The 27,387-nt window shown below is 38.6% G+C and overlaps 2 protein-coding genes across 2 annotated transcripts in view; both read right to left on the bottom strand.

Annotated features, from left to right (window-relative positions):
• Positions 1-8,529: 8,529 nt before the first annotated feature.
• Positions 8,530-27,387, bottom strand: part of LOC139721081 (uncharacterized) — a 35,457-nt gene continuing 16,599 nt past the window's right edge. The window contains exons 4-5 of the mRNA XM_071632411.1: positions 10,538-10,806; positions 8,530-9,077 (exon numbers count right to left, since the gene is read on the bottom strand). Of these exons, the coding sequence (XP_071488512.1) occupies positions 8,530-9,077; positions 10,538-10,806 (817 nt within the window). The remainder of the gene's footprint in view (positions 9,078-10,537; positions 10,807-27,387) is intronic.
• Positions 12,721-22,413, bottom strand: LOC139721061 (uncharacterized). The gene is made up of 7 exons (XM_071632391.1): positions 22,279-22,413; positions 19,315-19,441; positions 18,546-18,599; positions 17,503-17,909; positions 17,001-17,070; positions 16,298-16,542; positions 12,721-12,741 (listed from the first exon to the last, which is right to left on the bottom strand). The coding sequence occupies exons 1-7, from the start codon at positions 22,411-22,413 to the stop codon at positions 12,721-12,723; spliced, it is 1,059 nt and encodes a 352-aa protein (XP_071488492.1).

Genomic DNA, 27,387 nt, shown 5'->3' with positions numbered 1-27,387 from the left:
CAGAGGTGCAAAGTCCCCCCTGATTCTGCCGCGGGGGGCTCCCTGAAAATTTGAATATCTAATCATGTCCTGACATGAGAATATGAAAGTCTGTGTGGCTGTGGAATTGTATTCGCCCTTTGAGAAACATGTAACACGCAAGTATATCCCTGACTGCTCTTTGGAATCTCCCTGAATTTGGTGTGTGAATGTTGGCAGCCCTGCCGAACCAGTCCTAGGTTGAAAAAGATCTTGGTTGATATGACAGGGTAGGTCCTACTGCTAGCCCCCTTTTTTTTTATGTGTATTCTGGGTCATCCCTTCTTTTCAGATACAAATTGCTACCTTTGAGCACAGACTGGTGTCCAACCTCCTTCTATCACAGCTTACAGGTGTATTTCATGCTTCTGTAATCTGGAGAACTGACAGTAGTCTTTGTCCTGCAAGCTCTTTAGGTGTATAGAATGTGATGAAACTTTGCAGTCTTGACAGTTCTGTGCGACAGTGTGCACTTCTGTCATTTCGTACTTCCTACCAAACAGTTCCTAATTTATACTCTTCACCTATCTCCTGTATTGCCTTATTGAAAGTTGAAGGAAGCGTTTTTTCCAGATGTCAATGATATTATTGCCAATACCGGTTGTATCTCTTGGAAGATTATGAAAGAAATAGTGTATACATATGTGTGCATCTACATTGTAGTAATGTTATGAAGTAGACATTGTGAAATAATAGCTATTCTTTTAACATCTTGTACAAAGTTCAAGCGGATTCCATCCGTAGCTTAGACATGTAAATAATAACTGGTATGATGTGACTGTGAGTGCAACCCCCCTTGCAATAAGCTATTCCATCAAAGTAATGAGAAACATTTTCAGTTGTGAATTCTCAAATGTACAGAGAATTAAGTTGTATAGAGCAGATAGCACTGTGATGTAACAGCTGCTCATAGGAAGTTTTGTGGCTTATATACTTTTTTTAATCTCTCTCTCTGTCATAGTAGGCTCAGTGAATATATAATCAAAATTAAGTTTAACTTATTGCACTGTGTTGCGATTTTGTTGCCTTCTCCATGTTGACATTCGTGTATATTTGCGACGTAAATAGACTTGGAATGTGTAAATAATCACGAAATCTGGTACTTAAAAATAAGAAAAACAAGTTACGTCGATTTGGTGCCTCTCACGTGTGTAGGTCTTGTTACAGTGACATCGTAAGGTCCACTGCTCAACAAGTTTTCAGGTGCATGTTATGCTTAATTGTTGTGCTAATGTCTTGATCATTGTTAATCATGTCATGCCTACATGCGTCTAATAATCAGTTTAATATTGCAGACTTTGGTTGAATATTAATGTGAAGCACTAATCCTCTATTGACCTGCAAGTTTTGAAAAACTCTCTTTTTCAAGTACTGTAATAAAGACCTTTTATCTTCTTTTTTTTGGTGCAAATTGGAAGTAGAAAATTTGAAGTCCATACAACAAAGAAAATACATCAGCTGAAGTTGAGAAAGAGAAACAAAAAGAATTCAAACATGGAAAGAAAATTGATTATGGTCATTGATATATTTTGTCATTCATTCTGCTCTTCAGATTAATATTCCAGCCATTTTATTCTTTGCAACCTTATTTTGTTGTTGTTGAAAACTTTTGTTGTTAAGATACAGGTACATTACTTTGCATTTCATTGAAATGTGATGACGTGCTGAATGTGTAGAAATTGTAAACAAAACTGTGTACAAAGAGAACCAGGTAACTTTTGTAATCAATCAAATGTATGACAACGTATGTACAGTACTTTGTACAGAAAGACAGAGCAGATCACATAATATTCAGTAGCTATTTCGGGAAGAGAATGTGTTTTCAGAAGAAGCCGTAGACTGCAACGGACATGTGATATTATTTTGTGAAGCCGCATTGACAGGTCATTCTTATCGATATTAGAGCTATTGGAAGTTTATTTTTCCCTTTTTTTTTTGTATTCAGTTTGATTTAGAATGTGGAACAGTTTATTCAAGATGACTTCTGTGCGATTATTTAAGCCAATGTATTGATAGATGATATCATTTGATAGATTTCCATTCGATACTGGTTTGGAAATGACATGAATAAAGGATGGTTTCCAAATTGTAGCATACCAGGTTGTCTCCACCCCCCCCCCCCCCCCCCCCTTTCACCTATTTAAAAATGTGCACTGACATTCAGTGTGCATGAATTACAGTCTTAATAATTCCATTGGAGTTTTAAGCAACCATCCTCTGTCGCTAAAAGTTATGAAAAGTGCACCGAAATCTGGTAAAAAGAGGTTAAAACTTGTACGTGATTCTTCTGCCTCTGCTGTCAAAAAGTGCCAGAGGCAGTATATTTTGTGAAAGATTTGATGCTTGCAAACTCTGATTGCCTTTTGACAAGTAGCAGCAAGCACTAGCCCTGTGTTGAGATATCTTTTATCAAAGCCCCATTATAGGTGTTCTAATTAGAGTGTGTTTCACTAGAAGCTGACTAAATTTGTCCTGGAATAGTCGATGGTGTATATTCACGTGTGGACCATCTGAAACTAAACATGAGAGAGGTCTTTTGTAAAGGCTGCATTTACGAGACAGTGCTGTAAAAAGGTATAGGTACTGTACTTGGAAGTAAAACAGTATGTATATCAGTGGGTTGATTTTTTATTTTACAGCCCTGAACAGTTTTTTTTTTCCGTTTAATCTCTATCAACACTCATTTTCTGTTGTCTGAAATATTTTCCACGTGTAAGGTTTATGAGAGCATCAGTGGGTTTTAAAACCATGTGAAGTGATAAGTGGCAATGCATTTGAATAATTACAAAGAGAGTGAATACGTGCATTTACGTTTAGAAGACACATAAACATATTCTTCCGATGACTACTCACACAGTATGAAAAGCCTAGTTATTATGCAGTGTGGATATAAACTAACATGGACCAAGGTCTGTGGTAGAATCTTCCATTGAACCCCATACTGTGCATTTTGACTAGAAGTTTTTTGTCCCTACACTATCAATAAAATAATTTCATGCTGATTGAACAGACTGTTAAGCATCCCATTATCTTCCTTTCTACCTTTTAACATTTTTTTTTTCAATGCATTTATTCCAATAATAAATTATGAATTTTTTGAAAACTGATGGAAACTGATATCAGTGTATCTTTATATGGTCAAAATGTAATAAACCAAACAGATTTGTACAACAAGGCTATCATAGCCCGCATATTGACTAGTCTTTGTTGCAGGTTGTCAGTGGTTATTGGAATTCTAGCTTCCATAGGGGACATTTTCTAGCGCTGTTCTGCTTCATAGTGTGGGATCAGTCATTATATATCTCATATATGGATTCCTCTCATCTGATTGCTTAAAAGTGGAGTCATGAAAAAGCTGTGCCCCATTTTTGATCAAAATGATGTCATGATTTACTGTGCCCGGGGCATAGAATCAACTGTGCCCTGTAAATAGGTTTGGAGACAGTCGCAACCCCGTACACATAGATCACTCATATGTACGCACCAATGATGCGACCGCCGCGCTGTCGATCAGCGTTGATTACGAGTGCTGCTTTTAGTCCTTGTTTAATTCAGGTAACCTTTTAACCAATCAGATAAGAAGAATCTATATTTTCGGTATATAAAACATATAATGACAGCTTGATATTCGGGGCACAGTTACAATTATGTAGGCCCTCGGTGATGTGAAAACTATAACTATGCCCTCATCTTCGCTTCAGGCATAGTTATGGTTTTGACATCACCGTGGGCCCATAATTTTAACTGTGCCCCTCATAGCAGTCATTATTTGTATACTGCTTCCCCCCCCCCCTCAAAAAATAGATGAATTCATAACAAAAACATGCACACACACACACACACACACACACACACACACACACACACACATACACAAACAAACAATAATGTGATCTCATCCACTCAATTGTGATGTAAAGACTGACAAGTTGATTGCTTGCATCTGTGAGACTATGTACCACTTTATTTTCATGCCCTTAGTGCCACATTTTTTGTTAGGGGGGTGGTGAGGGTGTCAGATTTTGACCTTTCAAGAAACTTTTGTCCACATATATCACAAACTTCCTGTACTTTTGACTATCTGATTATTAGTTTTGCTCAAAACTCTACGATGTCACCAATGGATGCTTGGAATGTTTTAAGTGAGAGACATTTCACAGGAACGTGTACTAATCAAATAAAGAGTGCTGCCCGTGTCCTTAATAAGGGGGATTTGCATTGCTAAACGGTGTAGCAAGAAAGCACAGATACACAATCCATTTGGGTTGTAGACTGTACTGTACTATTCTACTGAGGAGTTTGTTCTATTTTTTTTTTTCGTATCTTACAATTTGTAGAAATTTGAATTGTCCATTTCAATGCGGCAGTATTAAAAATGAGGAAGAAAAGAGAAAGCGGAGAGTTCCATGTGCACTGTGGTGTTTCGTGTGTTTGTATCAATATCAACTGTTGTTTTTCCTTTTTGTGGTGTTGATTGAGATGGAAATGAAGAATTTGATTTCTTTATGTAATGTGATTCAGTTCATCAGAAGAAGATACGGAACTGGACAACCATGACCCTGCATTTACACTAGGCACTTTAAAACAACAATAGCCACACAAGCAAACCAAACCACCATGGACTTTCTTACTGGAATCATCTGACACTTGGGTCTGAATCCTCCGCCTTTTATTTCGAATTGTGCAGTGTTTATGACGAAAGGAACTTCATGGCATTGTGGGGGCGTACACAGGAGATGAATGATGCTGAAGAGTGTGTAGGAGGGCACACAATTTGCCCGTATCTGGGAAAGTCCCCTCTGCAGCTGAACCACTATCAAGCTGTCGATTCGTTTAAATCTGCTAAGTCAGGATTTCCGTGAGAAAGTGATGATGATGTTTGGTGTGAAATATGAAAATATATTTGTCTTGGGGATGTGCACCTAGATATAAACAAAGATAGTGGTGATGAAGAGTAACATGATGGTGTAATTAAAACAGTTTGCCCTGTGCATGTCTCATTAAAGGGATTTTATAGTTTGCATTGAGATTTGGTTTCAGTTTTCCAACTTATTTGTGAAATAATGAGAAACCTGCCATAATATTATGAGTGAACATACAATTCTAAGAAGAATTCAAAGTTTATTTGATGAGAGTTGGTTTTGGATCGGACAGAGATATTCAGAAGCAAAGAGATCCCAATAAAAGGTGGGACCCACCTTTTATTGGGAGCACTTTACTTTGTTTTTGGATATCTCAGCCATTTCAACACCGATTTCCATCAAATAAACTCTTAATCCCTCTTAGAATTGTATGCTTTTTTACATTCATAGCTGGTTTCTCATCTTACAAAAAATGTGAAAATCTGAATCTCTCATCTCAACCATAACTATACCATCCCTTTAACTACATATGTGTGAAATTTGTGCACATTTTAATTCATTAGCACAGAAAGGGAAAGTGATGGTGATTAGGGTATTAGTAGTGTTGGTGGTGGTGATGTGGTGGTGTGGTGATGTGGTGGTGGTGATTGGGGTGGTGTTGTGTGGTGATAGTGGTGGTGGTGTGGTTGGGATGGTGTGGTGGTAGTGATTAGGGTGGTGTGGTGTGGTGTGGTGGTAGTGGTGGTGGTGTGGTTGGGATGGTGTGTGGTGGTGGTGGTGCGGTTGTGTGGTGGTGGTGGTTGTGTGATGGTGTGGTGGTGGTGGTCATATGCTTCAGCTGTACAAGAGGATAAGAGTGATGGAAGAAAAAAAACAATGGAGACAATGATTACAATTGACAATAAAAATATTTAATGGAAGGTAACCCCTGTTTGAAGCGTGTTGAACTCAAGGATTTGATGATGACAATCGAAGTTTATAACGCGCATATGAACTGCAACAAAAAGTCTTGACACTGATGAGACAAACAGCTAGCATAACAGTCGACAGGTAGTGACTCGAAAATATCTTCTTTACATTCATGTCATGATTACATCATAATTACGGACGAACAGCGTAATGCTTATTACATTCGTTTAGCAACATTCTTCTGACCGTAGCTAGCATCGAGAAGCCGCAGATAAGTCTACTTGTATTAACCAGTATTTATCCACAGCATTTGGTGTACGTGCGTTTCCGTTTAAACAATACGTTGTACGGCAATTCCCTGCGCTCAGAAAGAATCGCTCCTTCTTCAGAATTCAGCGTCTAGTAATCTCGGATCGACGACCTCACTGTCGGCGTCGTCATGCCCTTTTCTCAAGAAATATCACTGCCACTGCTCATACGAATCTGGAAATGTCAGCTGCAAATCTCTGAAATATCGCTGGATGTCTCAGAACAGCTGCCCGACATTTTGTGAAAGTTATAGGGCCACAGGTAATTTTGTTGAAAAGTAAAGACTTCCTTAACATAATGCACTCGACCTGATAATATTCACGAGAAAGATGAGTCTTGTGCATCTATAAAATGTACATAAATGCACCAATTTCCGTCTACATTGATACTTTCAATTTCTCGATGCTTGTGATTATAATTTCACTCCCAGCTGTGGCCAGTCAGAATGTAAACTGATGTTACTCGTTATATATCGTCGCTCATGAAACTCTGTCGAAGTCAGTATATTGTAGTAATTTCTTGTTATCCATCAATTCCATGCCCAGTAGCAACGCATTCAATGAGCAACAATGTTTGATGCAACTCGCTGAAACGTTTTACAGTGTTCTCAGTAGGCCTATACCTGAAATTCAGATTCTCATAACAGATTTCTCCTTTAAGACAAACTTTGTTCCATGATTATAAAGAGAAGTAACTCGGTATGAATTCTGCAGGTTTCCCAATCGCATGGGGTGTTCAGGATGTAAGTCTTACTGGTGAGAATTCATCATGCAGGAAAATTATTTGGATTGATGATATTATTCACATTTACATATATTTTTTAATCACGCTGGAATTATAGAAACATTATGTACATCTTTCTTCCTCTCGACAGGCATCAAGGTATTTTCATTTGTTTGCTAGTTTGCTTGCCTGTCGTTTTTAAATCATGTGCTAATCAAACACCACTGAGTGTGTTCGATACGTTATAGTTTATTGCTCCAGCACTATGGCATTATCACGCCCTGCTGTCTTTTTAAAAAGGAACCAATAACCCATCTTACTTACATACACACATATCAAACACTACAAGACTACCTCAATACATCATCGTATCTCCATCGCCCCGTCCAGCAGTTATTTCGAGGAGGTCAACTTATTCAACGCTGTCCTCTTCCTCATAGAGTTATAATCAGTCCATAATTGACCTCTCTCGACGGGGGACCTGGACTTAATTGGTGTGAGACATCATCCCTCGCTGTCGCACGACCCAAGAGAAAACACGGCGAACTTTGTTATTACACGATTCCTTTTCACACGCGCGCTAGAAAATAAATTACTGAAGGCGCGCAAAAGACGATCGTGTTGGCCTTTACAATAAAATGAGATGGCGTCTTCCAATCTGTTACACCCGCGCTAGCCTGCACATGCACATTTCTATTCCGCGCCAAGCGTGTGTGCATGATAGTGCATGGATGTAAGACTTTAGCCTCAGTCATTCTTCCGAAAAAGTAACGCCATGATCATAAAGTCTAGAAGTTAAAAAAAACAAACAAACAAACAAACAAACGTAGATATGGGTAGACAGAAGCCGGGAATGTGGCTACACAATGGAAGTGGGGATACCATGACATTAAAAAAAAATGATACCAAAAAAAGAAAAACTTTCTCCTTTCTGAGAAAGGAGATGAAACTCCGATCGACAACCACCTACAGTTTGGCGTAATAATTGTCTGCATTGTTTTGTGCAAACTTATTACTCTTTCCAATGAAATTTGAAAGTCATGCCACTATATATTTTTTTTGTTATTTATTTGTTTTTATAATTTAGTCATTTTTTTTCGTCAGTGCTATTTTCTCCTCAAAATATTTAACCTATTGAAATAAACATTCTACCACAGAGTTTGTATATAGAAACCAATACATTTTTAGGATGCGTAAAAAAAAAGAATCAAACGCTGATTTTCGGAGGCTAACTGTAATGTAGAGACATGTGTGACCATGGGCCTACCCGAAAAATCGGATACAGTTGGCAATCGCTAGTTCTTGCAGTGAAAAAAAACCAAAGATGTTTTCATTCAAAGTATACGTGTTACAGAAATGGACTAGTGAAATACTGACGAATATCATAGTACTACAGCGGTGAATCGCTCTGTGGTTTGTATGAAGTTTAAATCTGTACTCGAAATGTGTCGTTAGAACAGACTGTCAGGAACCATGCCAATCCCCGATGCTGTCAAGCGGGTCTAGGATCAGTGCGACAGGATATAATTGGTATAATACAGCATTGAAAAGCGAATGGTACATACCTTGTGTATGTTGTTCGTTAATCATATTCAATAATCAAGCTTTTCAATAATTTCTGAAGTAATTGCTGCAATTGTTTCAAAAGAAGAAGAAGAAGAAATTGCAGCAAGCAGGTGAGTGAAAGTGAGAATTATTAGAAATCAGTTCAGTGGAAATACGGATTTGTTGCCGGTGGCGGGGCTGGGGGTGCACTGGGACCAGCCGTATCTCCTCCTTGTAAATGGTATCCGCCCTTATCCAATAAAGGTGGAGCGTGCATGTTCTGTCGGTGTTCGGGAGATGGTGCGTAAGGCGGTGGTCGCTCCATTACCGTAGCTGAGGCCGCAGCACCTGGCGGTACTTGCTGCGTGTGTACCACGGGCGCCGGTACGTAAGCATGCTGCGGCTGGTAACACATGTGTGGTGAAGGTTGTGGCGGAGGGTACACAGCTGCGCCAATTGTGGTAGGAGGCGCCACCGATGACGCCGGCGGGTAGGGCTGATGCTGGTGCTGCAATGGTGGCGTTGCGTTAGGGTGCTGCTGAGTGGTGTGTTGCTGATGTTGGTGATTGTGCGTCAGTCCCGCATGTGGTGAGTAGTGCAGTGGTTGCTGTTGTTGTTGTTTTGGGTATGAGTTTGGTACTGCCTTTGGTGGTGCTGATCGCGGCGCCTCATGCACGATTGGCGTTGTAGCAACTCTGGCTTGTGGTGCATCTGTGGAAAAATAGCAACGGGTATCATATTCAATTCAATTCAATTCAAAATGATTTTATTTCCATATAAAGTAATACAAAGTAATTATATCATAAGTGATTCGAAACTTATTTGAAATGGAAGAAAGTCCACATTATATTGGTCAACAGTATAGGCCCTTACGATAGGCCTACAAGATCTATGGCGGCATCACGCACAGGTTATACTCGAGTCGTATAACATGCTTTCACAAACGAGTTGCAAACTCTTGGACTCCAACAGTTTGGGAAGTTGGAAAGATGCAATTGAGAGTTTGCACTTCATTAAGGAACCATCAGTTTTCAGTTTTCCGTATAATAGCTCTTAATCATGCGTTTTCACCAATATCCTCAGATGTATTGCAGAAGGAATCGCAACTGGGGGCATTTCATGAAGCGTTTTGGTCGGATATTTTTCTGACAAACTGTTACAAGCTACTGAAATCCTTGCATCTGATTGGCTGAGAGCAAATTTCTCTGACAACTTTGTCGGACAATGCTTCATGAAATGCCCCCCTGATCCTGTATCATTCTCCTCTCTCTCCGAGGTACGAAATTTCCCTTTAGATTTCCTGATTGATGCATTTGGTTCTCCTGATCACCTTATTATTCAACATTCGAAGTTTATGATTGATTTCTGACGGCGAGGATAAATCTAGACGCAATAGATCATTTTTTTTAAAATAAAAGTTAGTCTAAGCTATATGTATGTGCATGACATGCAAGAACTAGGATGGCATTCCAAACTGAAATTGACAATGAAAACAGAAAGTAGATGTGATTTTCAACAGTAGCATTGTCATCAAAAATGTTTTCTTCCTATGAGCTCAATAACACTGTGAAACACACACACACACAAACACACACACACACACACATACACACACACACACACACACACACATATATATATATATTACACAGAACAGAATGGTTTAGAATTTGATGTCCCAATTCCCTTCTGATTGACATTCGGTATATACATGTAATAATGCTTAATAAACGGAAGCTTGTGACGTACACAAGGTAGCCTACACATGATTGCTATTGTATATTCATTACTGTTAAAAGCTTTTAGTTGCATGACATTGCAGATGAATTATTTTGTTTCTGGAATATATTGTTATCACTATAAGTATGACAAACGAAACAGCGTTATTGCTATATTATGACAAATGAAGTGAATTAACTAGGTTAGACAAATCGACGGATGAAATACTAACTTGGCAACGAATGCATTGCTGAACATGTGCAGATGAGGAAACAGAATCATAAGATGAAAACTTCTTCTTTTGTTAATTGTTAAAGAACGCTTAAAGCGGTTACATTCCAATGGGGGGTTAAAGGTGAAATGACGTCACATATTCTCCTCTACGATGGTCGATGGTGACATGCCTCTGATGCTGGTGAGCCTGGAATCACAGGGCTATATGTGTCACTTACGGAGGTGCCTGATTATGGGAAGGTGGGCCAGTGGGACAAACCGCCCAAAGAGGCGGGAACCCCGGACGACGCGGGCCTGAGGCCCGCCACCGCAAACAGGATACGTACTGTATGCCACGGCCGACCGCCCGACCCCGTTGCCGCGCATGCTCCGTCGTCGTGTCTGTCTGCGATTACAGAGGCAGCATGAGCAACAGCAACAGCAGATGATGATGCAGATGATGATGGCGATGACGATGGCGAGTGAGCCGCCGACGAAAGCGCCAATGCTGTAATGCGAAGAAAGATAAATCATGATATACATATAAATCCATAAGACAAAAAATGTGATATGATTAGGCTTGATATAATATGCGTGTGTTAGATCGAGTGTGAATGTGTGTGCGTTCGTGCAAATGGAATCTCAAGTATGATGAAACCTTTTTGGACCCGCTCAAATAGAGATGCGGAAATAGGGAAATGAATTAATGTGACAGATAACGATTCCAGCTTCCCGATGAACCAAACGACCTTTTTTTTTTTTTTTTTTTTTTTTTTTTTTAATGTGCGGGGGTAGCTATCGAAGCAGGAAACATGACTGATGGCTTCGGTACATATTAAATGTTACGTCTCCATATAAACTGCAGTTGCGTTCATTCGAAGTGCCTAAGCACGCGTGCCAGCCAGACGGTAAATGGATTTTCGTAAATAAATATCGATTAAAATCATGCTTCGTTTTCTCATGGGTGTCATGTGATTTCTGATGATGGTGGATTACGGCCAGATGGGAAAGTGAGCATTTGACTACGCAGCTGAGAATAATCTTTTTGTTTTTTCAAAGTGGGATTGGAAGGTATATTGCAATTCGATTGATTTCTCAGTTATACGTGAGATGTCGTGATTTTGCAGACGTTATGAAGATATGACTCAGGTTGTTCATGCAGCATGGTATGAGGGAAATGACGCAGCATAGGGATTTTGATATTGATTGAATAAAATCTCGTCCAGTCGACATTCTCCTTGACGAACGGGATTAAATCTATACATCTTCCCTCTCCTCTCACCCAACATGCACGTTGATAAACAAGATCCCCAAACAATTATCACAAAGTGATGAAAAACTCAAATTCTTCGAAGTTTTGTGAACAACAGTGGGAGAATTTAATGTAATGGCAATTAAGATTTTGATGACATTTCACACAGAAATTCAATACTGCTTTTTAATGAAAATACACTTCAGAGATTGGACAACAGACAAGCGCGGCGAAATGCAGAAAAAACACAAAACAATCACACCACACAACTCAAGAGTATTTGTTAACCGGTACTCATGCAGGATGGAAAAGAAAATTGCAAGGTATGTCGACTGCACGACGTTACCTAGACTTTGCACTGTACGGACACTGTGATTGCAAAAATGCGTAACTCCACGATGTGATTTGCATTCAAGTTTGTGCGTGTGTGTGTGGGGGGGGGGCGTGCAGAAAATATATACTCGATACATACACAGCTATTTTCAAGATATCTTTGCCCCTGCCATTCATAGTGATTCCCACACTTTTCATCGCTGATTAGTATTGGAAGTGCATGCCGTGTACTTGAACTGGAATGCATGCCTAGTAATATAAGTGCATGTTATCTCCTTTGTTGTTTTTATTAGTGCTCAAACCACGGAAATTAGTGTGATAAAATTTATGCCTGTGCATGGATAAAATAATTAGCATGACAAGAGGGAACAATGAATATGCAAGATGTCAAGTTGGGGATCCAAAATGTCAAGAGTTAACTCCATGGGATATCTGTTTTGTCTGCAACACTTAGACCTATATTAGTATTAATACGCTCGTGGTTGTATTGGTGCGAAGTATAATCAATGTTCGCTTACCGAGATTTTATATCTGAAAAGTTGTAGAAGTTATTCACTATTAAAGACAGCAACAGTTGTTTGAACTTGAAGAAACTTCATTCGTTTTGTTTGTCATCAGTTCAATGGGCACCCTTGAAAGGTTTTCATATATTCACGTACTATCCACAAATTGTACCAAATTGCAGTATGTACCACAAAGGTAGCCTACTTTTGATTTTAAAATACATGTATTGTGGTTCGTCGTCGTCAGCCCTTTGACATTACAATTGTTCATGTAGTAACCCAAAGTTACAAAACAGAGGACCTGGGGCCTATCATTATCATGGGTTGAGAACCATCAACGATCGTAATTAGAATTCTGCAATGGAACAACCAAGAGAATCTCAAAAGGTTGCAAATACAGAGAAGCAGATATAGGCCAAAGCTTGTTCAGATATAGATCTTTTGTTTTTCTCAATCTAAAATACTTTGAGTTCCATTTGAAAGTTAAGATGTTGGTCATATAATGTTACTGTACAATAGGTTTAAAAGTACAAAACAAAACCAACGTGAAACCCTTTAATGTATCATATGTTGTTGTTTTCTTTTTTTATAGTACAATGTAATTCTGACGAGAATGTATTTGACAATGAGAAAATTCTGAAACCTAAAAGTCTTAAAATTCACTTCATATAATGTTCAGAAAAGAATACAGTACATGTATAGATTTTGGCTACTGGTTTTGGCATTCTGATGAAAATAGCCAGAATTGCAGTAAAATCAGATTTGTTTTTTAAAGGTTGTACCACCATCATCTTTCCCCCTCTCCCTCTTACTGCTTTTCTATAGGCATATTACAGGAAAGCAAAATAACAAAATTACTATGTAATATTGATAAACACTTCCAATTGAATGCTTCCTTGTGCAACGGAGTTACAAATCGTTCATTTATTTGGAAAGTCAGGTTCGTTACCCCTCCCAATACACTGCATTTGGGAATGGACCTTTACCAGTTATGATACCAACGGTGAATTGTGTATCACCGTTTATTTCACACATCCAGCAACCAGATACTGTACACACCCACCAGCCCCCTCCCCCCACACACGTATACACAAACACATAAATCATACGGACGCACGTTCTCCATGTTCTCATATTAGTATTTATCAATTCACACACTACCACGTGGTCCCTTGTGATAGTCCTAATATGGCGCCAGTTGGCTTCACTTTTCACAAATGCTGCCCCATCCATTACTGTAAGTAAGTCACACTGATTTGTGAAATTACTGAGTCCAAATGACACGTATTTAAATCATGCTACGCTTCGAACAATACACAAGTTTCATGGCTATGTCTGTGTTTGCTTACAAAATAAGGTTTATTATCACCAAGAAACAATCAAGAAATAACAGTTTTTTTCTTTTAGAATTTTGGACCATGCAACCATCACATACTTAAGTACATTGTACGGTATTGTGAACATTCCTAAGATTCGAGACAATGAGAAAAATTCACTCAAAAGACATTTATCAGAAATACATGACGTTTTACTGCATAAAATATAAACTGAACAGGTAGAGACATGCATTTACATAATATAGCTACGTCTATGCAGCACTTTTCTTCAAAGAAAAAGACGTACATATTAGGCCTGTAACGGGTGAAAGTGTATTTACAATGCAGAAACTTGAATACATGCATAATACATATCGGAACAGCAATACTGAAATTGGAAGGTGTTCACAGTTTGGCTTGTTTGCTCTCGTTGTCAACAAATCTAATGCTGAATCACATTTTACAATCACACATTCAATGCTGTGGACAAACTACACCACTTCCAACAACTCTTTTCCATATCTTAACAACAAAAATTTATTGTCATATACATTTACTTTTCATACTTTCATATGTCGTCTTTTCAGTAATATTTCCCTATTATGACAACTACTTATTTCACTTGTATACGGAAAGAAGTTTATTGCTGGAATGTGGCAGGAACTTTGGCCAACCAAAAGAACTGGGAATTCCTGTCTCAAGACATGACAGAAAATAACGGTTCCTACGTCAGCAAGCTATAGCTTGAATTGAGCACATACAGTACTAAAGTAACCATTTTAATTTTTGACTTGATAACTTTAGGCACCTTATATAGCTTGAAAACCAACCAATAAACAAACAAACAAACAAATACAAAACATGTCCGCTGATCATGCGCTTATAGAATCTACACATCACCCCCTGGCATTAAGAATGATCTATCATTTAAGTATACCGATTCTCTGGCACTGGCAGTAGGAGAGGGGGAACCAGATGCATTTTATATCTTGATCATGAATGTTCACTATAAAACTGTGAAATGAAGCTAAAACCTAAAGCATCCTATAGGTGATTGCATAGAGATACATTTCATAGGTTCTTCACTACCAATAAAACTTAAGTCAAATGGGGTAAACAATCTCAAATAGATAAAAACTTGACCGTGTAATTGGTAAAAATTTTCAGTCTGAAAGATTAACATTGTATAGTTATGAATCAACAATCATAGGAAAAACTCTATATATCAGCTTTTGAAGGTTGTCTTTTTGAAAATCGCAACTTCACGACCTGAAAACAGTCATTGCTTTCTGATTTATTAACATAAACTGTTGCCTGTACTTATACATCAATATAATTACGATCTATGCTCTCAATAAGTGCTTAGATAACTCATAAAATGTCGATTTTAATGCATTCTTCAAATGCGTTTGTGAATTGATCAATGTAGAGTTATGACTTGCACATAACACACAACCACTTCCTTTGAAGACATGAGTCTTGGGAACTTATTTTGGAGCTATACGCTTTTTCGGTGGAAAGATTTAGTCTTTATGTGAAAGTGGGCAAATTTGGTTTTGAGCTGAAAATGTGAAAAAAAAATCAACTGCTCTTTGTCGGCAGTGGAAGATTTATAAACAGGCCACAATGAACTGTGTAAATGCTGAACTGGGAGGTCTAAGTGTGCTTGGAACTGCACAGAGGCATGAAAAGGGGGATATTTATGGCTGCCTGGCAATCCGTTTATACCTAAGACAACAAACACAAAGGATGGCTTCTAAAAAACAGCGCTCCAAAGTTTTGTCAACGACTCTACATAGTGTCATATACCTTCTCTGAATTATTTAAATAGACTAAGAGTAAAAAAAACTTACATTCAAAAATGTAAATAAAAATCAAACAAGCATTACATCATTCAACGGAATAAAACAAGATGAAAGAAGAAAACAATTCAGCGGCAAAAACGACGACCGATTCTGTTCCAAGCAGTGCACAACACTTACGTCGGTATGCCTCGTTTGCACAATGGGCAGTCTGTTTTGTTCAATTCTTCAAAATATGTGCTACAGGGTAGGCAAAGAGTATGCCCGCATAGCACAAAGAAACTTTCCTTGTCACTGTTACAGCATATCCCACACGTGCCATGAAGTCCCGACTTGATGATAACCTGCAGTATGAATGGAGATGGAAGTTTGGGACGAAAATAATGAAACTTTTGACTAGTACCATAACATAACTCGGTTAACAAAGAAGGAACGTTTATAATCCTACAGCATAGCAACGTCCGTTGCACCCCACACTGCATGTTTGCTACTCATATGGAAAAAAAGTAATGTAAAAAGCTAACAAACATCTAAAAGTTTTCTTGCACAAGACCCTAATTCTGAACTTTGCCTTTAATATGAAAACTTATATTTATCAAAAGACCTCTACAGGTAAATAAACATAGAGAGATGGACAAAAAAACCACCAACAACAACACACTGACTTACTTGAAATTATCTTGAATGGATTAAGGGCCTTATGTTGGAAAATTTATTATCGCTTATCAACCTACATGTATATATTTTCTTGTCCTATACCACACTAAACTTGAACAGAAATATATAGACATACTCTGGGTGTTCTAGAGGAATGGGGAGGTGTAGTTGTTTCAAAAGGCAATGGAAAAGCTTCCTCTGATGTGCATCCCGATGCTATGGCTCCCGTGAGCGGCGCTTGGACTTCCGTGGCTGACGCCTCCGTTCCAAGGTCTTCAGAGGTTGATGACTGCATACTGATGGCTGCTTCTAGGGATTGAAAATCTGTTGCTCCAGTCTCTTGGCCATCATTTACTGGGGATGCGGTGGTCGATGGCCCAGCTATTAATAGACAGACAACAATATACAGAAGTTTAAAATTGATAACAGGTGATGAAAATAGAGTACATCTTTTGTGCGCGTGAAACTCTCAGAATCTCAATATCATCATAAACATTGATACTTTGAGTGACAGGTGTTACACGTGACAATGGAGTGAAGTACAGATTGTTATTTATGGTGAAAAATGGGAATTTCCATCCACAGCTGGGATAGACACAATATAGACCAGCCAGACAGCCTAGACCAAATCCCTGCAAGTCAAATGGTTATAAGAACTTCAAGATTTGGAATAAAAATATGTTTTATACAGAAGACGAGGAGAAAATACATAGTGTGTCCTCCAATATACAGTATTACCTCTGCCAAGATGTGGGTTTTGCTTTGTTCTTTTGTTTAAACCATTTCAAGAAAACAGTAGACATATTATAATGTAAAAGAAATTAATAAGAAAATCTTACCTGATAGTTCTGGATCAGATACGTCTCTCCCAGTCACTGTGTCAGAACTGTGTTTAGAGCAGGATTCATCCTAAAGAAAGATATTTGCAATTAAAAAAAAATAAATCCTTGAAGAGATAGCACTATATAACTTAGGACAGGAAGCTAGGATCTCATTTTCGCTTAAAAAAAGATCTGTGAGGCAGCAATCAAAACAAATGAAAATTGAATGAAAAACAAATGAAAATTGAATTTAAAAAAAATGTGGACGGTGAGATGAGTACAGCAGATAGTGCATGTCTGGACTGGGGAAGTGGGGTGGGGTGGGTGAGGATGACTTAATAATGGCTGGCAAGGTCCATTTGTACGCACATCCGTAAATGGAAATGATTTGTATGGAAGAGAAAAAAACAGGAGTGCATTATGCACATACCAATGATACAATCAGCGTAAAACCATGAAAATAATGAATGTAATTGTTGAGGTACATACAAACACACTGTAAACAAATTTGTTTTTTTACCTTCAACTTTGTAAGTAAGTAAAGTCGTAGTTTCACTCCGGCGCCAGAACTGCTGCCCAATGTCCATCCCTCTTCATTTATAGGCTTGGCTCCGAAGTCTGCCAGTTCTGTCACCATGTCCTTCAACGCTCCCATTTGGGAGTGTCCGTTTGGGAAAAAGGTGTTTTTCCCCAACGCAATCAAATCTTCTTTTGTAGCTTCCCTCCTCAGGCGAAGAATTGGAGATCCACCGCCTTTCATGGTTTTCACTTGAACATAACCTCGTCGCTTTGGGCTAAAATGAAGCCAGCCCATCTGAAAAGTTTTCTCAAATGATCTTGCATTTTCCTTCCTCGCAGGATAATGTTGGCCATAGTGATTTGATTTGAATTTCTTTATGGCTTGTATGGCTTGGAGCAAACTCTTTCCTGTAAGATGTAACACAATGAAACGAAAAACATAGATATCATAATCACATTAATTTACTGCGCTGTTGAAACCTGAAGTCATGGATATATCAAGCAGTGTTTGGTGACATCTATCTGACATCACGTAAACTTTTATATTTCTTTTAGTGAGAAATTGAGCAAAATACTTTGGAATATTTAATGTCAGTTATATTAACACCTTTGGCGTTTCGACTACCATAGACAATGTGACTTCAGTTATGATCACAGGAAAATTCAATCAAAGATGGAGAATTTCGTTTATAGCAATCGTGAATAACTTGTTTTTTCTTTGTTTTTTTTTAATAATCCAACTACATTGCTCAACCTGCAGATTTTTATAAGATCATTGTACTGGTTTGTAAGAAGATAAGTTTTCTTTTTCTTTACAAATCGCAGTGGTTAATCAAATTGAAAAAAATCTAACTATTATTAGAAAGATACAGCGTGTCACATAGTTTGGTTGTCGCGTTTAAGGGTCATTACGCCTTAGGACTTGCTGAATGTTTAAAGCGCTGAATTTGAAAATTAGTCCGCTTTACAACATTGCCCTACATTAGAACAGTGTCTTCTATTTCGCACAGTTATAAAATGATCATCATAAGAGTGCATGGTAACCTTTTTCATCAGCAGTTGGAGATCCAGATGCCTGTCTCTTGGTAGGTCTTGCTTCTGTAAAATGCATTAAGTTACAAGTAACAATAAATAACAAGTAATTAAGTAACAAACATCGACATTTTATAGATCGAAATTTTATAGATTTATGCATATCTAATACAAGATTGTATATGAATTAATATGCAAACATACCTGTGTGCATACGTACCCACACAATTAGACACTGGGCTCAGCGCCATTTGTAAACATTTTAAAGTGAGCCCATCATAAGATGATTTCTGATTTTACGATTTTAGTGGCCGAACAGGTCACCAGACAAAAAAAAAAAAAGTTAGTGCAGAGCCCTGTTATGTATAGATGTATCATGTTATATATATATATATATATATATATATATATATATATATATATTGAAACAAGGAAGGAAAAACTGCCCAAAAACAATTGTAATGATAAATAGCGAAAACTTTGAGCAAAGAAAAATATATATATATTTTAAACGTCCACATAGCCACAAATTCACCTATGAATTGGGCTATGCAGTTTTAATTCACGAAATATTCCTGCTTCGTGGCTGTGACCCATCAAAGAAGGAACAAGCCGTGTGACATTCCTCCAATATGCTTGTATTAATAAGGGCGCAAAACTATACTTGATCATACACATCAAGTACATCTTGAGGAGCTCTCTATTTCCAATGCGCACACAAAATCTTTTATAAACTTGCACATTCCATCAGATTGAAATGAGTAAATCTACCTATTCTTACCCTTCTGTTCACCCAGCATTTGAATGACTGTTTTCTTGTCGATAGTAAAAGTGTCGTCTAAGTCCATCCATTGGTTGAAGTCATCATCATGGACTTGGAGGAAATAGGATTCTGCTTCAGGAAATAACTGAAAAAGAATCAACAGATTGATTATATATATCTTAATTTCATTTTGACAGTCAGCGGGGGGGGGGGGGGATCACATCCTGACGGACGAATATGCAGAGATTAGGCCTATGTATCCCTATACTCTACGGATGCTTGTAATTGCCACTAAGAAGACAAGAATGTTCCCAGCTATCTCGACCTTTTCGGGTCCTAGAAAAAAAGGTGGCGAGATGTGAGATTTCGACCTGCCATGGTTGGATCCGAGAAGACAAAAACGCGGGTGGTGAGATCTCATCTCCTAAGAAGACCAGACAACTCATCTGCCTTCTCCGATCGGAATAGACATGGAGACGAGATCTCATATAATATCTCGCCTTTCGGCCCCTCAAGTTGACAAGATGAGAATTCGCAACTCGCCTTCCTGCCTTCTCGGACCCCAAGGGGTCGACGAGATTTCATGTTTCACCTTCATCTTGCCTCTTCAATGTACCCGACAAGTCGAGAAGACGATATCTCGGATCTCGCCCTTTGCTCAGGTGAGCTACAAAGAGAAAGAAACCCTTTGCTTTGCTTTCCTGCGGCTGCAGTATGTTATACAATGTTATACATGTAGTAGCTATAGCTTTAAACACTCCTCCGGTACGTATCCTGTCGACAGTGCACTGTATACTCAATACAATGTACTTCTCTTTCGTCAACACTCAGCAGAATTTAGTTAAGCCGTTTAAAAAAATGGAAGTGCCATTCTACTTGACGACATTGTTTCTACAAGCTCAAACACAAGCCTACATTTCACGTGGTTGAGATAAATCTCTTGATTTAATTGACAAGCTAAGCTAAGCTAAGCAAATTAAATGAAACTATGTCGTCTTGTCGGCAAGGAAGTCGATCTAACAAGATAATTCATGTCGCCATGTCATTTTTTTTTCAGGTTGACTTGGCAAGATTACCAAATTACATCTCGCCATGTCGATCGGACTTCGGCCCTACACTTTCTGGGAAGTGGACTTGGTGAGGTAACTGAATATGATTATGTCGCCATGTCGACTTCTAAATGTTGATAAGTGGACATAATATAGTAAGTTACATATCTTGACATGTCGACATGATGAGTACATTACAGTCGAAGACACGAAGTCGCCATGTCGTCGAGTAGAATGCTTGTCGTAAATTCAAATACAGCGTGTAGTAATCTTTCAGCACTATACAGTCGATGGCCTACAATTACGAGATAATAATATCTTGGGGGTAGGAACGGAAGTTTGTACGTTTAAGATGTTCAAGGGAAGTATGGGTCCTACACCAACTACAAATTATATCAGTTGGAGCATGGTCGTGTAATATTATACAGTATATCGCAAGTGGGACCTCTCTGCGCGCACAAATTACTCAGCTCAAAGGCAAAATTTCATCGAGTTATCAATTTTCAAACTTTCACCAAGATCCAAGTTTTGATGATCATTTATGGAAAACGCAATGCTGTCATTCTCTATAGGTGACGTCTTTGATTCTGCTCCAATTTCTTATATCTTATGAGTTACCGTAATATGCGCGATAATTTTCTTTCATAGCATGAAACGATACAACACAATTAAGTACGGAAGCTCATAACAAGGCGCCTTGTTTCGGCCAAAAGGCGACTATTACAAACTCACTACGAAGGCGCCTTGTTTAAGACGAGAAGGCGAGAAGGCGACTTATTTGTACAAAGTCGCCAAGAGGTTTTGTTTAAAACGACAAGGCGTGAAGGTAACTTATATAAACTCGCCAAGGCGCCTTGTTTAAGACACGAAGGCGAGAAGGTGACCGTGTACAAACTTGCCAAGATGCCTTCCTTAAGACGAAACACGCCAAGGCGCCAAGAAAGGGAGAAGGCGACTTATACAAATGTCATTTATCACATCATGTTTATAATACTATTATGCTTAGGTTTTGTAAATGACAATCAATATCGACAAACCTAAACTAAATAAACGTAGAAAGCAGTGCGAGTGATAAAATGAAATCAAATAAGGACCGACTTTTTGGTATGGGGAGGGGGGAGGGGGGTTAGTGACTCCTGGCTACGCTACGTAAGAGATGAGAATTTCAAACGTTAACCGGTGACAATATATCATAACCCCTAATAGCACGAATTAAGGTGACCTAGCCAAGGCCGTATGCAGGACTTTTTTCCGGGTGGGGGCAAAATTTTATTCAATAAAATGGGACACTGAAAGCGAGGGCGCGATCGAAGTGCCCGAGCGACAAATGTTACATTTTCAGAGTGAAAATTGAGCGATTTAAATTTGGTGCACATTTTGGGCGAAAAACTCGAAAATCTAAATGGTTTCAAAAATACATTGCTTCGAAAATTTCAGGGGGGGGGGCACTTATGCCCCCACCCCCACCCCTGCTGTGTACGGCCATGGACCTATAGCTATAGTATTTTCGATAAGTTTGGAGTTTTTTTGCATGTTTAATTTTCAAAGTCTCAAATATTAGGGGTGACATTACAGGCTAGCTATGTGTTACTTTATAAAGTATGGGGGATATACCTTTTGTACAAGTCGCCTTCTCGCCTTATAGTCATAAACAAAGCGCCTTGGCGACTTTGTACAAGTCGCTTTCACGCCTTGTCGTCTTCAACACGGCGCCTCGGCGAGTTTGTACAAGTCACCTTCTCGCCTTCTCTATCTAAGTGCCATAGCGATTTGTACAGCTTCTTCGCCTTCTCGTCTATACAAGGCGCCTTGATGACGATTTGCAGAAGTCGCCTTCGCGTTGCACGCAAGCTTCCGTAATTAAGTCAACTGTAAAACTGTACGCAAGTGTGACTACATGTATACATGTACTTCGTGCGGTGCAAGCGCTTACCTCTTTACAGCATTCCTGTAGTTCAGACTTTCCCACACCTTTCGGTAAACATTTCTTCTTGGCATGCTGTCCATATCTAATCAGAACGGGAACAAACTCCACCTCATTCAGGTTGCTATAGCTGTCGGAAGCCATATTGAGCAGGCTTACAGAGCACGGACTATAGACCAAAGAGTGTGGTTGGTTTAACAACACGTCCGCGGCATGCACGACGTATACATATAACACGGGGGAGGTCGACTTGGCGAGATAATTTATGTGGAAAGTCGACTTGGCAAGATCGCATGTCGTCATGACGTCATGGGTTTTTTTTTCAGAACTCGACTTCACAAGATAATTTATGCTGACACGTAATATGGCGACATCGATCTTTTCGTAAAGTCGACATGGCACAATACTGTACATTCCAAACGTTTCGAAGGCATATTTTCGCGAATTGGGAGATATAGCACAATCAATTTCGCGGGTAGTTGAATTCGCGATCGGGAAAGCGGATATTGCATTGCTTGCATGCGTTCAGTATGGACGTGCATTATGCACTTAGTACGAAGGCTGGGTATCGATACAGCTGTTGCCTAGCCGTGTGCTCTCGTACTGTATATCAACAGCAGTAGGACTCGCGCAAACGGAGGGCGATCAAAATGCCCTTTGGAAAGTCGACATTCAAGATAATTTCCATGATGACATACATGTATTATTATGTTTGCGGACATGATAAGTTATCTTTACTTGTCATCGTGATATCATCGATATCAAGTCGACTTGACAAGATGAGATATCGTCATGTCGTCAATGGATCGAACTAAATTTAGTTTCCATAAGCACTTTATACGCTTCAAAATAAAAGTAATTTAGGTATCTAGGTCGAGTTGATTTGCAAGATTAAATTTATGTCACCATGACGACATGTACGTTTGGGAGGTCGATTTGACGAGATAATTTATGAATTACCGTGACGACATTAACTTTTGCACATGTCAGTTTGGCAAGAAAATTCTTTTCGCAATATCGATTGATAAAAGTAGGCATAGGAGCTTACATGTCGGTAGTGTCATGATATGGATATCAAGTCGACTCACAAGAGGAAATATAATATGTATTGTAATGCATTCTTATGGAACTTTAACGTTTCCTTATATGGTACGCAGGCCAAAGAAGGACCGCAAATTTCATACTACCTGCAATGTGCACATATTCTATAGGAGGCTGCGCATCTTCCCAGCATAAAGTGGAGCTGCCGCCTGCCCATATTTTTCATGTATATGTATGTATACATCACTCTCTAGAGTCTCTGCATAATACTCACGTAACCGGAAGAAGATATTTTTGGCGGGTTGAAACTCGCGAATTTTTCTGACTCGCGAAATTTAGGAGAAAACAAAACAAAACAACAACAACAACAATAACTGCGAAACATCCACGATCTAATAACACCACAGCCGTCTTGAAAAAGTGTAGGCCCTAAAGTATTTTGTTGCTGCTGCTGTTGTTGGTGGTGGTGGGTTGCATGAGATGAATCAGCTACTTGGTTTGCTCTTCTTTCGACAATCTGCATTCATATGATAATAAATTTTCGTCTCGGAAAAGGTTAAAAAAACAAGAAGCGTCTAATTTTCACGAAGACATGAAGGAAGGAGACCCTTACCCCTCTCACTCATATCTTGCCATTAAAGGAGACCTCCGTATGATTTTCAGACTTTTACATTTGAACAACTATAAATTACTTATACTGAGTGCAGAGTTTCAGAACTTATAGTGATTGGGTTGAGGAATAAGAATATCTTAAAAATTTACAACAAATTGCAATGAACAGGGATGATGACATGGCAGCCTCATCATGAATGCATGAGTTGGGGCTCAAGGAAGTAGAGCAAAAGAAGATGGCATGCATGCATTCTACACAGGTGAACTTGTTAAGCAAGTGGTAATGTAATGGAACTACACTGCTAGATTTCTGAAATTATTATGTGAGGCTCCTATGTCATCAACATTGTTCAGTGTAATTTGTTCAAGATTTTTCAGAGTATTGTTTCTCTGCTCAAGGACCACAATAAATTCCACAAATCTATACATGGCACTGTCGATTTAAGTACTACATGATGGGAAATTATGAACATCGTCGGGAATGCCCCTTTAAGCCCATAAGTCATGCGGAATGGAGATCACGTCGTGTGCTTTCGTCACTACGCTCGATATAGCGCAATGAAATCCGGCTTGTATATCTGGTTCGCAATACGAACCGTACGGTAATGGGCACTTCGTTGTTGTTGTTGTTGTTGTTGTTGTTGTTGTTGTTTTGTTGTTTTCGTTGTTGTTGTTGATAGTGCTGTTGTTGTTTGCATCCTATTGATACAGAACATACGTATTTTCATAGGCAAAAATTAGGCCAGGAAATTAGGTAACGGGCACTATTATTATATGTATTGTTTTACACTACTCTCCTCTGTGGAGGTAGTACTTTGTCACCCTTGAGACACCGGTGACCATGATTATTATTACATTAAGGTTTGGTATTATGAGCAATGCTGGTATAGTCTTCAATGTATTCGTTCCCGGAGAGTCCCGCGGGGTAATCATGACACCATGTTGTCATGCTGATAGGTGGTGGTGAAATAAATGAAATGAACGAAAATGAATGTCTTATAACGAGCATCCAGCCTTGAATAGAGAGAGAAACCGGGATGTCCCATTAATCCCTACCAGAATGTCTGACACATGCCTTCATATCTGGTTTAAAGATCATTAACAGAACATGAACTATCAACTGATAGTTTCTCTTCATTCTCTTTCCAAGAATTGCTAGTTACTAGTATTCAAGTATTGAGGAAATAATGATTGACTATCTTTACGTGCTGTTTTTTCAAAGAATTTATAGGCAAAATTTCAAAATTTTGCAGCATGTGACAAAGAAAAGTTGTGTGCTGTCCCTATTGCAGTTGCATTTGTACCGCAGTCTAAGCTAGATATAAGTACAGTTAACCTCGCAAAAGTCGAAAAACTGGCTAAATTATGCCACGGATGGATGTACATGTAGCTATTATATTGTGTAAGTAAAAGTTCACGTAAGTCGAATGATTTCAGACGAAGTTGACTGTAATAACGCGTAAAACACTTGGTTTCAAACATTGAAGGTACTTCCACTACTTTTCAGTGGGTCTCTCCGTTGTTGTTGTTGTTGTTTTGTTTTTGTTGTTGTTTTTCACACAGTGGATATTGACGATCATTTCACTTTCGTTATCTATTGGCCCTAAGATCTTTATTTGTATCTCAGAATTCCTGATGACACCATTTGATTTCAACTATAGTTTCAACTTGGCGTGTTACAAGCAAAACAACAACTTAGAAAGCACGTCATAGTTGTCAAGACTTCATTAGGCGGATGGCAGTGTTTCGGGTTTGGAAACCGTTACATTATGATTTTGTGACATTTTAGTCAAAGTACTAGTTACTAGAAAAGTACATAAAGTGCTTTTGTTCACATCACACTTGTCCAGCTGCATCGGCAGATGGTCATCCTTAACTTGCGTTTTCTGTACGAATCATACATTTACGATATTTTCGAGTCGTGAGCACGATTGTGTCATGCTGAGAGGCTGATGCCTCTACTGTCTTTTTAATGTTCTGTAAAGCACTGGCAAATGAATCTGTCCTAATATTATTCAAGTTCTTCTTCTTCTTCTTCTGTAGAAGTGCATCCTTCATAGTTGAGGATCAGAGCACTGTAGAGTTATAATCGTTATTGTTAGGAATGCATACAAAGGCGTGTCATCCTTGTTTCAAACAATTCGTCAGGACGGTTGAAGCTATCGTGACTCCACTGTGAAACTGTTGAATTTGAAGACGTTACTCATTACCTACCTATATACCTTTACCGACGATGACAATCAGCAAGTCAAAGACTTGTGGAAGGGCCATTCCAAAGATCTAACCCTGAGTCTGGAAATTTCAGCATGATGTAACCCGATGTCGAAAGTTCATGCAACATATAGATTAATGGAGAACTTTATGTTGCTGCAGCTCTAACTAATTTTATGACTTTCCGACGCTAAAACACATGATTACAGTGTTGGATTCTTTTGATGTCTAAAGCAAGGGGCCAGCGTCACACACACACACACACACACACACACCACACACACACACACACACAGTACCACACACACATGATTATGTTTTATTGTTATGTCACTGGTCAAAATGTTATACATGTTATATATAACAGATCGTATACATACATACTTGTATATATATATATATATATATATATATATATATATATATATATATATAATATACTCAGACACTGTCTTGCCACATGCTAACACAGATGGTGCGGCGCCGCAGGGCGGATACAATGGCGCTTGCTCGGACATGAATGGCGCCAGAGCGTTTGACTGCATGCATTTCATGCACGTGCACTCCAATATATCTTAATCAGATTTCGTTTCGAATTTGTCCACCCAGTATATGATCGGAGTTTTCATCAATTACACCATGCCACAGTAATCTTTCGAAAGTGCTAGAATGGATCCTTCTAGCAGAGAAATATGGCTATTCTCTTTGTCAATAAGATGTGTTCAACGCATGGGAATTCTTCATTTTGTAACTGCTTTCCGTTTTAGCTCTTGTTACAATGGCGCTTTACAATTATTTCTTGCTTGATGTACCTGATCTCAATGCTATAACGTACGTGTATATTCGGTAATAACTATGTGTATTGAGAAGCAGAGGATAAAGTGTATTAGATTTTATTTCATTGCTGTCTTGATACATTTTTTTTCTTGCTACATATATCAATGTTAATACTGAACTTATAAGTTATGTGTTACTTTACATTGTCATGGATGGATGGTGCGAATACAACACAACAGTATGATTTGTGTGGAAACATAGTTTCAATGAAATGAAAGTGTGATTGTGGGTCGTGCTTTGTAGATTATTTAAATTCAAGAGTGTAATGATTATGTCTGTAATTTTGATTGAAAAAAAATGAAATAGGTTAATCGTGAGTTAAAAAACGAACAGTCATGCGAAACGTGGTAATGATTTAATTCATAACGTACAATCCTTACAAACACGATGTAAACTATTCCTTATTATATCAGCCAG

The sequence above is a fragment of the Diadema antillarum genome, unplaced genomic scaffold (genome assembly GCF_040938485.1).
Source record: "Diadema antillarum isolate AM-2024a unplaced genomic scaffold, OU_Dant_1.0 scf00000137, whole genome shotgun sequence".
NCBI classification, from domain to species: domain Eukaryota; kingdom Metazoa; phylum Echinodermata; class Echinoidea; order Diadematoida; family Diadematidae; genus Diadema; species Diadema antillarum.
The sequence above is the reverse complement of the archived record's forward strand: the minus strand, read 5'-3'. Positions and strand labels throughout refer to the sequence as shown.

What these genes read in the sequence shown, in the direction of transcription:
- LOC139721061 (XM_071632391.1), bottom strand. Translation starts at nt 22,413, where the DNA reads ATGGCTTCCGACAGCTATAGCAACCTGAATGAGGTGGAGTTTGTTCCC. An exon ending in TACAGGAATGCTGTAAAGAG is followed by an intron (nt 19,442 to 22,278) that starts GTAAGCGCTTGC and finishes ATTCTTTTTCAG; the next exon opens with TTATTTCCTGAAGCAGAATC. An exon ending in TCCAACTGCTGATGAAAAAG is followed by an intron (nt 17,910 to 18,545) that starts GTTACCATGCAC and finishes TACATCTTACAG; the next exon opens with GAAAGAGTTTGCTCCAAGCC.